We start from the raw sequence: 11,884 nt of genomic DNA, 5'->3' as shown, positions 1-11,884 counted from the left end.
CTACATGATAAATGTAAAATATTTTATGTTAAAAATACAAGACTATTAAACTCTTATTGTTCTTTTATTTAAGATTATAATTCGTAGATTACGAAAAACAAGAATCCACTATTTTAATGTATTATTTTGATATTATGTATGTATATGTGCATATTATTATCTTTTTTTATATAGATATAACAAAAGTGATAATAATTAACATTATCTGAAAATTTTAAACATTAATAAATAAAATTAAATTTGTGTTAAGAAACAAATAAAAAGAGAAGAAAAAAAATAATGTCATGGAAATATTTAACGTTTATTTTAAAATAATTTAATTAAGGTGCTAATTGAGTAAATTAATATTATCCTTAGAGTATTTGTTTTCTAAAGTAAGAAATAGATGGAAAAATATATTTTAATTATTGATTAAAAATTAATAATTAAATTCATAATAATAAAAAAATACATATGTAACGAATTTACAATTAATACAATATTACTTAGTATTGACTTTTCAATTGATGTTTGAAAACTATTTTATTTTCTAAAATATTCTTATTTTATTTGCTAAATCCGATTAACAAAATCCTTTATATTTTTGTTTAACAAAAATTTGAAGAATTTTAGTAATCAATGTTTTAAAGTGGTTGGTTAAAGAATCATTCAATAAATAAATAAATATTTTTTTAATTAAAATTCACTTATTTTTATCAATATTTATCTATCAGCAAGGTTACTCTTTATTTATATATGCTTGTTTGGTTTAAATAGGGAGCGAGTGAGCGACCTTGTGGTTTCAGGGGGTTGTTCTCAGGGTCATGGTGTGCTGTCATGGCTAACCTTGTCCTCTATTATTGGTATATCCAATACCTTTTCTATTATTAATATCTATTTTATTTTTGCTGAGAAAAATAAAAACATCAAACTTGATTTTGGATGAAGGACATGACGTGGTCTCAGTTATATATAGTCAAGGCTTTAAGAAGATGAATTATTTGCTTGTATATGGTAATTGATAATTAGCTGAAGTTAAAACGGTTAAATGACTGGTTATGTGTATTATTTTTTTAAAAAATAGAATAATTAAGATTTTATTCAAAGTTTAATTATAAGTGTACAAGAGAGAGATATGTAGAATACGTACAAAGAATAACAACCTCTAAATTATTTATTAAATTATCACTAACTTAAATTTAAATATATATGTAACTAAAAAATTTATAACTTGTAACTAATTGTTCTATCTTATGTGAGTAATCCAACATCTAAGGTTAGACAAAATAGAAAATCGACCAATTCATTTAATTAAGCACAATAAGAAAAGAATCAACTGATGAGAAGAAAACAAACTTTGCATATAAAAATAAAGACCATTAGAAATCCATTAAAAACATCAAAAGGCTATACCCAATCTTAAACAAGATGACTACTCAAACATGACCATGGAGAAGGTCAAAGAAAAGATAAGAACATGCCCTAGAGAGAGGAAGAATAATAGAAAAACCTAATTCTAATCCCCAGCTTAATTAGGGTCATCACTACCTAACGACTTCCTGTCCTTTCACAATCCCTAAAATGGCTTGTTATTATACTGGGCTGCTAAAATTTTCAATGCCCAACTCCAAAGTAAAAGATGCAATTCATAGACAATGGGAGCTTGCATTAAGCCTCACGTTTATGAATATTTTCAGAGCTGAGACAAGGTATTCTTGGCTTGGTGTATTCATCAAATTGTAGACAAATTTGTCCTTGAAATTTAGGTGAGGTGATCTTTCAAAAAAGACAAAAAAGAAAGATTATTTTGGTAAATTTAAATAAAAAGGAAAAGGGAGGTTTTTTAGTAAATGTTGGAAGTGTAAATAGAAATATTCCTTTTTCTCCATTAAGATAAATTTCAACACAGCCCAACGCAGTTTGAACCGGACCCAACTTTCTACCTTTGGCCACAACTAGAGCACGATATACTTTAATTATTTTCTCCAAAGAGCACTTCAGAATAGTTTCTAGTTACTCTTATCTCGGATCAACTCATCAAAAACCAAGGAGCAATTTTTCATCCATTACAAATATGTTATATCACACCTAGTAAATTCAATCAAAATGTGGAACAATAATTTCATGACACAGAAGCCAACCTCAAAGAAACTACAAATTTTAACCATTCTCATTGCACAGTTTTTCAAGTAGTCGACTATAGAGGACAAATTTTGTAAAAAAAACTGAATCACATATTCTCAACCTTACTAATCTCATGACCCTCCAAGAAGACTTTACATATGTCTCTCCAAGGAAACACCCTAGGTATTCTTTGAATCAATGTCTCTTCAGCTTATACCAAAATCACTAATAAGTTGGTTAATCAAAAGTAAGTCTCACAATACTAGTCATATCAAATGAATATACAAATGAAGTACAAGATTTTTCTCTCAAAGAATTTTCACTAAGGCATAAAGAAGGCTTAAGAAATCTTAGTAAGTTCAGCAATGTTCTTTGTTCTTCTTGTGCAGAGGTCTTTAATATATATTTAGGTGCACATCAAGAGATAATCATTGTTTCTTATGTCTTCCATTTGCTTCTATATCTTCCTTCATTTAAGACATTCTAGGAGAGAAAATGGTTGTGATTGGGATCATTAAATGTCTTTTACAAAGAATGTAGAATAAAAGATAAGATCAATATAAAATATTAAAAGCGTATTTGCATCATCTAATCATAAGATGATATGAAATTATCTATCGTCTTTCATCTTAAAATTCATATTGCTTTTACTTTTAAGAAAATTATTCTTTAATTTTGTTTATTATTAATCAGTACAAATTGAGGGTGTTATTCGTCCTGTGGTTTAATAGTCACACAAAACGATGCAACATATGATAATAGTCATGCATGCAATAAATTCAATCCCATGCATGGAGACTTCTAAACAACTGAGCAAACAGCTTTAAGATAATAAGATTCAACATGATCTTATCTTATGATTCGGAAAGAAAAAGTAAAGTTCTCCTTTACAATTTAATATTGTAACCATATTTCTATCAGTTTCTTAGTAACTAAACACCAAGAGTTCACCATCTTCTCGCATTGACAACACAACATTTTGTCTCTGCACTCTTAGTCGTAGGTAACCTGGATGTTACCATTGTGTTTGCACTCAAAGGGATCCTCGTTGTTGAGCTTAAAGAGAACCTCATTGTCGTTGAGCTTATCCACTTCTTCGAGGTGCCAATCACGAGAAAATAACAATGCCCAAACTTTTCTTAAAAAAGTTATACATGTGCGTTAAGAAGATTTAATCATACAATGATATAAAAATTCAAATAATAAAAAATATTTGAATCTTCGTTCATGCACAATTTGAATAAACTAATCTAAGGCTCACGAGCAACTACAGAACTAAACTTTTCTTAAAAGACTGTGTGTGGGAGGATGAAATATAATTCTTTTATTATGAAAAGAATCGTGTTATTTGTTAAGAGAACTAAACAAACAAATTGAAACAAAAGTAAAATAAACGAATGTGATTTTTTAAAGTAAATTCTTATTAAAAAAAATTGAAAACAACAAAGAAAAAATTTGTTACAAATAAAAGGTCGTGTAATTTTGACGATTGAAAGACACTCGTTATAAATAGTACATTTTTGTGAGGATAACGGTTGCGATTACTCTGGGATCTGTGGATTGAAATGTATATGTTTAATTTTCATTTTTTTTGTGCTATTTTGTGTGAGATATAGCAATTAAACTAGGCAAAAGAGGTGCCAAAATCCAAATTGTCTCCAACTGTTATTGCAATTGAGGTCATAAACAATTTCTACCTCATGCCCTTCTAACTCCATTTCATTGGCTTTGGGCCAAACGGAAAATTCCTTGGAGCTGAAGTTAATCTAACATTTGTATCATTGGTCACAACAAAATGGCTGGAAAGATTTTGAGAATAATACTCCAGATCTTTTACGTGAGTAGAAAAAATAGTTAAATATCTCTAACAAGAAAATTGACAAAGTTTGACATAATTGATAGATATCAGAAAGATTTTGAAAACACTACACTTCTTAATTAGTTACACATGAACCAAGAGATCTAATTCAGTTGATTGAACAATTTGCATGAATTATTATAAATGTTTTGAGCAATGAGCATCAGTTGTAGTAAACTTCTAGTAGTAAGTTCAATTCTTTTAGTTAAAAAAAATATTGTTACACATAAGGTGATGAAAATGTCACAAGAGGTTAACTTTTTGTGAACAATCAATCCAGTAGTTTCAAACATATCCAATGTCTGTTCCCTCCACCACTACACCAGGCACTGCCCAATAAAACTGGTGCACAATGTTTGCAAGGACTACCTCATTCAAAGCCATGGCAAAGCCTAATCCTGGACAACCCCTTCTTCTAGCTCCAAATCGGATCAATTCGAAATCATGTCCTTTGATATCCAATGAACTCTTCAAGAATCTCCCTGGTTGAAACTCTAGAGGTTGGTCCCAATATGAAGGGTCAGTTGAAATTGCCCAAGCATTAACTATGTCCTATCAGAATATACTACAATGCAGGGTGGAGAAACATGGCTTCATAGTTGCAAATAACAACGGAATTATTACAAATAAAAATAACACATAAAAATATAATAATGCACTGTATTATATGGAGATGCAATTGCCACGAGACTTTTCTAGTCATTTGATTACCTTAATTTCTGTACCAAAGTGGCAGAGATAATATAGAAAGAAAAATGTTATCAATACATTCTTTAATTTTCTAATGCTCTTTAGTCTTTACATACTTTTTGTATTAGATGAAATTCACCTGGATTTCAGAAAGTGGGTTACACTTCTTGAATGAATTTCACCTCTAACTAGTGAAATCCACATTAATTTAAATCAATAAGAAATGATAAAAAAATAGGTTTTAAAGAATACATTACTAAGATAGATCTTCTTACCATGACCAAAGTCTTGACGAATGCTCTATCAATCTGGAAATCTGTGGTGTTAGTCTCTTGAATCGAAAGCAAAATGTCCACAAAATCATTCTGGTCTTCACCATCATCAACATCACCATGCCCATCATGGCATTTCTTACCAACATGCTCCTCAACAGCTTCATCATAAAAGCATGCCATAGGATATGTCAAGGCTACAAACAACAGTATATTGAACCTCACACTTCTTTATGGACTTCATTTAGAAATAAGTTAACTTTAGGCAACATTTAAAGGCATAGTAAGGTTCCTTGTGTGGTAAAAAAGAATTACCTTATTGGCACAAGAACTGTGGTTTATGCAGAGGAAGTAGAATGAAGATTCTATCAGGGGACAGGGATTATTGCAGCCAACTTTATAGAAATGGCATCTTGGGCAACTGATTCCAGGCTACAAAGCCAACTGATTCAGTGCAACATCATCTACAATTTCACAAGACTCATGCCCCAAGACTGTGGGTCTATTGACAATGAAATTAGCACATTCCTTGCAAAGTGAATTGTCAGGAACTGACAATGAAATCCTTACCTAATCAAAGCCCGTTCCTCAGCTCACAAAGCTAGGTAGCTTAAAGCGCAAATTGGTTGGATGCACCACATGATAAATGAATTCAAACATTCTTCGCAAAGTGAAAAATTTAGTGACACTCGATACAATGATTTTGATTGTAAACAAAAACTGATTATGGTTATTGAATATATGCAAAGTTAACCATCATATCCTCGTTGCCATGCTCCTGGCAATGGCATTTATAAACAAGTACCAAATACAAACTCTCAGCTTGTAGTTCTATAAGATATTGCCAAAGCAATACAATGCACAATTTTCATCCTATCAATGATAGAGTCTGATAAAAAAAATGAAGTGGGAACTGGCAAAGCTTTAAAAAATTTGTTGAACTATGTGTTGAACACAATCAACACATGCAGAATGATAAAAAAATATCCTAGTAAAATAAGAGAAGAAAGCAAACTGATGGTAAATTAACCCAAAGCTCACATGCAAATCAAAATTGAAAGGGAAAATGCAAATAAAAATGCCACAAGTAGACTAGTGAAGTTGAGTCATATGTACAGGATTGTATCTATAAGCAAATGGGAATGGGTATAAAAAGTTTATATAAATCAGAAAAAATGAACGGTTGAATATTTGTTGTTATGAATGAACTATTTATTCAATAATAATTGGAAACCATCGCATCTAGTTTTACACTTCCAGTAGGCCTCTAGCAATCATTTCTCGGAGGAATTTCTCTGCCTTATCATTTTCATCTTTTTCAAATAGGGCACAAATAATTGTTTTAAAAGTTATAGCATCGGGCATGCAACCTTTGCCTTCCATTTTTGACTTCAAATCCATCACATCACCAAACAGGCCCGCTTTACAAAGCCCATTGATCATAACATTATATGTCCGAACATTCAGATGATAGCCTTTAACCAAAAGATGCTGGAAAAACTGCTTTGCATTCTCAAGTCTTCCACCCTTGCACAGTGCATCAAGAAGTATTGTGTATGAGTATACATCTGGCTGAATTCCCTGCTCTTTCATTTTCTTGCATAATGCAATTGCCCTCTCCAGATGATGATTTTTGCACAGACCATCAATAAGTGAAGTATAAGTCACAATATTAGGAAACATATTTTTGTGTTTCATTTCTTCAAAGAGACTAATAGCTTCATCTACCATTTTTTTCTTACATAACCCATTAATCATGATAGTATAGCACTGAACATCAGGTGTCACTCCCCTTTGAGCCATAGAATGGAATACATACTTTGCGTGTTTTACTTCATTAACCAAGAAGTATCCATCTATTAGAGAATTATAAGTAACAACATTAGGCTTAATACATGCTTTCATCATCATAGCTAACACAATTTTAGCTTCTTTCATCTTACCTTCCTTGCCTAATGCATCAATCAATATGTTAAAGGTACAAACACTGGGGTTGATGTTTTTCAATTTCATTTCATTCAACAAGGAAAATGCTTCTTTCATCTTACCTTCCTTGCCTAATGCATCAATCAATATGTTAAAGGTATAAACATCCGGGTTGATGTTTTTCAATATCATTTCATTCATCAAGGAAGATGCTTCTTTCATCTTACCTTCCTTGCCTAATGCATCAATCAATATGTTAAAGGTATAAACATCCGGGTTGATGTTTTTCAATATCATTTCATTCATCAAGGAAGATGCTTCTTTCATCTTACCTTCCTTTCCTAATGCATCAATCAATATGTTAAAGGTATAAACATCCGGGTTGATGTTTTTCAATTTCATTTCATTCAACAAGGAAAATGCTTCTTTCAAATTACCCATGATGCAAAAGCCATGGATCAGAGTATTGTAGGTGAAAACATTCGGGGAAATTCCCTTAACAATCATCTCAGAGTACAAATCACAGGCATCTCCTACGCGTTTATTTTTGCATAAGCAATGAATTATTGTAGTGTACATTACCACATCAGGTTTAACCGAGTGTCCTTCCAGCTTCCTCAGTAACCGTGCGACAGCCTTTGTCTCTCCTGCTTTGCACAAACCATTGATCAATGTCCCATAACTGACTTGGTCCAACTGGAACCCTTGAGCTACGACCTTATCGTGAAAGTACAGTGCTCTTTTAATCTCCCCACAAAAACAGAGGCCTTTGATGAGTGTGGTGAGGGTAATTGCATTTGGATGATAACCCCTCTTGAGAATGTTGGCGAATACAGAAAAAGCAAAAGTGATGTGAGACAGATGGCAAAAACAGTTTATGAGGATGTTCAGAGTACAAAGGTTAGGTGTAACCCCATTTGATTGGAATTGTTTAAAAAGGGAAATGACAGTGAGATAATGCTTGTTCTTGACAAGGGAACTCAGAATGTTGTCAAAATGGAAGGTGGGTGGGGGAGGGCGCATAAGAAGCATGCGATTGAATGAGGCAACAGCATCATGGTGATGATGGTGATGATGGTGAGAGTGAGGTTGAGAATGAGATTGAGAATGGAGGGTTGCAGTTGCAATTGGGGGATAAGGCGGAAAAAGAGAGAGCCTGAATGTTCTTAAGAAAGAGAAAGATGGCATTGGAAATGGAAAAGGAAAGAGAGTATAGAAAATAGATGAAGGATGAAACTCTGGGTGGCGGCGTCGATGTAATTCGCATTAGATAAAGGAACATATTGCCATTTACTATCTATCCTTTAGGCCTACTAAGTACGAACCATTAGGGATTTGGTTTCCTTTTAGGATTAGAAAATCATGGTAGACAACATAAAATTGATGCTAATAAAATATTTAAAATTGTTTGTTTAAATAGATTTTTTATATTTATTTCTTTTTTAGTGACTTATTATTGAAGTAAGATTGTTTACTCGTCTTACTCCAATAAATTTTGAGAATGATCTTACTCCAATAAACTTTGAGGATGAATATGTTTCTTTTGACTTCTTGGATGACAGTAGGTTTGAACTTTTACTTATCACAAGATTGTTTTTTCACATTTTTTTAATGAATCTTTTTTTTTATAATGAATATGTATCTTTTAATTTCTTAGATAGTTATAATTTTAGACGTTGACTTGTGACCGTTATTTATTTACTTTTTTCTCAATGGACTTCTTGAGATTTGATTCATTTTTTCATTAGATAATGAAGATACACTTTTAACTTGTTGAACACTTGTGGCTTTGGACTTTTAATTATAATTAATTCTTCAACTCATTCATGTTACGATATTTGTTGTGGTAAAATGAATTTTATTTTTTTAATAAAAATATTGATTAGTGGATGAAACTTTTAATATTTTTTACAAGAAGTAAAAAAGAAAATAAATAATAAATATGATTGTATGTTTAATTTATTTGAGAAAATGATTATGTTAAATTATATTTTTTGGAATATAAAATTTCTTGTGACGGGATATGTTTGAAATATAAGCATGATTTTTAAAAAATAAAAGTGTATTAGCAAATCATATATAATATTGAGATAAAAATTAATAATTAAATTGATAATAAGAAAAAATACATATGTAACGAATTTACTATAAATGCAATATTACTTAGTATTGACTTTTCAATTAATGCTTGAAAACTATTTTATTTTTTAAAATATTCTTATTTTCTTTGCTAAATCCGATTAACAAAATCCTTTATATTTTTGTTTAGCAAATATTTGAAGAATTTTTCAAATCTGTGTCTTAAAGTTGTTGGTTAAAGAATCATTCAATAAATAAATAAACAAATATTTTTTATGTTAAAATTCACTTATTTTTATTAACATTTATCTGTCAGCAAGGTTACTCTTTATTTATATATGCTTGTTTGGTTTAAATAGGGAGCGACCTTGTGGTTTCAGGGGGTTGTTCTCAGGGTCATGGTGTGCTGTCATGGCTGAGCAAAATAAAAGCATCAAAACTGATTTTGGATGAGCATATGATGTGGTTCCGGTTATATAGTCAAGGCTTTAAGAAGATGAATTATTTGCTTGTATACTATAACTGATAATTAGCTGAAGTTAAATTTAATAGATAGATTAAAAAGAATGGTAAGTGATCACGACAAAAGAAAAAAAAAAGATCAATGTAACAGTTAAATTAATAGTTATGTATATTATTTTAGAAAATAGAATAATTAAGATTTTATTTAAGTTTAATTATGGGTGTACAAGAGAGACATGTAGAATACGTACACAAATAATAACCTCTAAATTATTTATTTGATTATCAACAACTTAAATTTAAATATATCTATAACTAAAAAATTTATAACTTGTGACTAAATGTTCTATCTCATGTCAGTCATCCAACATCTAAGGTTATGCAAAATAAAAAATCGATCAATTCATTCAATTAAGCACTCTAAAAACAGAATCAACTAATGAGAGGAAAACAAACTTTGCATATAAAAATAAAGACCATTAGAAATCCATTAAAAACATCAAAAGGCTATGCCCAATCTTAAACAAGATGACTACTCAAACATGACCATGGAGAAGGTCAAAGAAAAGATAGGAGCATGCCCTAGAGAGAGGAAGAATAATAGAAAAACCTGACTCTAATCCCCAACTTAATTAGGGTAATCATTACCTAATGGTTTCGTGTCCTTTCACAATCCCTAAAATGACTTTTTATTATACTGGGCTGCCAAAATTTTCAATGCCCAACTCCAAAGTAAAAGATGCAATTCATAGACAATGGGAGCTTGCATTAAGCCTCACGTTCACGACTATTTTCACAGCTGAGACAAGGTATTGTTGGCTTGGTGTATTCATCAAATTGTAGACAAATTCGTCCTTGAAATTTAGGTGAGGTGATCTTTCAAAAAAGACAAAAAAGAAAGATTATTTAGGTAAATTTAAATAAAAAAGGAAAAGGGAGTGCTTTTAGTAAATGTGGAAAGTGTAAATAGAAAAATCCTTTTTTTTCTCCCTTAAGAAAAACTCCAACACAGCCCAACACAGCCCAACACAGTTTGAACCGGACCCAACTTTCTACCTTCGGCCACAACTAGAGCACAATATACTTTAATTATCTTCTCTCAAAGATCACTTTGTGATTGTTCCATCTTCCATGGGATTGCTCAAAATTTGAAGCCCCACATACTCCTTTCTTGAATCAACACTCACACGCACTCATGGACCAATTTCTTAACAAACATAGGTGCATCAATTATCACACCAAGCTTAGGGAATTACATGTCTGAAACATTGATTACCAGTGGTTTTCAGAATAGTTCCTAGTTACTCTTATCTCGGTTCAACTCATAAAAAATTAAGGAACGATTTTTCATCCATTACAAATATTCTATATCACTCCTAGTAAATTCAATCAAAATTTGGAACAATAATTTCATGTCACAGAAGCCAACCTCAAAGGAACTATAAATTTTAACCATTCCCATATGACCCATTTTTTCAAGTAGTCGACTGTAGAGGACAAATTTTGTTAAAAAATTGAATCACATATTCTCAACCTTACTAATCTGATCATGACCCTCTAAGAAGAGTTTATAGATGTCTCTCTAAGGAAACACGCTAGGTATTCTTTGAATCAAAGTCTCTTCAGCTTCTACCAAAATCACTAATAAGTTGGTTAAAATTAAAGTAAGTCTCACAATACTATTGTCATATCAAAGGGATATACAAATGAAGTACAAGATTTTTCTCTCAAAGAATTTTCACTAAGGCATAAAGAAGGCTTAAGAAATCTTAGTAAGTTCAGCAATGTTCTTTGTTCTTCTTGTGCAGAGGTCTCTAATATATATTTAGGTACACATCAAGAGATAATCATTGTTTCATATGTCTTCCATTTGCTTCTATATCTTCCTTCATCTAAGACCTTCTAAGAGTCAGAGAACATGGTTGTTGGGATCATTAAATGTCTTTTGCAAAGAATATAGAATCAAAGATAAGATCAATATAAAATATTAAAAGCGTATAGTATTTGCATCATCTAATCATAAGATGATATAAAATTGTCTATCGTCTTTCGTCTTAAAATTCATATTGCTTTTACTTTTAAAAAAATTATTCTTTAATTTTGTTTGTTATTAATCAAAACAAATTGAGCGTGTTATTCGTCCTGTGGTTTAACAATTGATCACACAAAACGATGCAACATATGATAATAGTAATGCATACAATAAATTCAATCCCATGCATGGAGACTTCTGAACAACCGAGCAAACAACTTTAAGATAATAATATTCAACATGATCTTATCTTATGGTTCGGAAAGAAAAAATAATAAAGTTCTCTTTTACAATTCAATATTGTAACTATATTTTTATCCGTTTCTTAGTAACCAAACACCAAGAGTTCACTATCTTCTCGCATCGGCAACGAGACATTTTGCCTTTGCACTCGTAGTCGTAGGTAACCTGGATGTTACCATTGTGTTTGCACTCGAAGGGAACCTCGTAGTTGCGCTCAAA

At 31.2% G+C, this 11,884-nt stretch overlaps 1 protein-coding gene across 4 annotated transcripts; it reads right to left on the bottom strand.

Moving 5' to 3' along the window:
- Positions 1–4,074: 4,074 nt before the first annotated feature.
- On the bottom strand, positions 4,075–8,124 carry LOC114391278 (pentatricopeptide repeat-containing protein At1g63330-like). Of its 4 annotated transcripts, none has more exons than XM_028352358.1 (3): positions 5,239–8,124; positions 4,927–5,120; positions 4,075–4,455 (listed from the first exon to the last, which is right to left on the bottom strand). In XM_028352358.1, the coding sequence occupies exon 1, from the start codon at positions 8,035–8,037 to the stop codon at positions 6,172–6,174; it is 1,866 nt and encodes a 621-aa protein (XP_028208159.1). In that variant the 5' UTR covers positions 8,038–8,124; the 3' UTR covers positions 4,075–4,455; positions 4,927–5,120; positions 5,239–6,171. The 4 variants fall into 4 exon arrangements, with proteins under 4 accessions (XP_028208159.1, XP_028208160.1, XP_028208161.1 ...); XM_028352359.1 differs by having other exon boundaries at positions 4,927–5,084; XM_028352360.1 differs by having other exon boundaries at positions 4,075–4,552; positions 4,927–8,124.
- Positions 8,125–11,884: the final 3,760 nt, after the last annotated feature.

This window comes from Glycine soja, chromosome 16, assembly GCF_004193775.1.
Source record: "Glycine soja cultivar W05 chromosome 16, ASM419377v2, whole genome shotgun sequence".
Lineage (NCBI taxonomy): Eukaryota > Viridiplantae > Streptophyta > Magnoliopsida > Fabales > Fabaceae > Glycine > Glycine soja.
The sequence above is the reverse complement of the archived record's forward strand: the minus strand, read 5'-3'. Positions and strand labels throughout refer to the sequence as shown.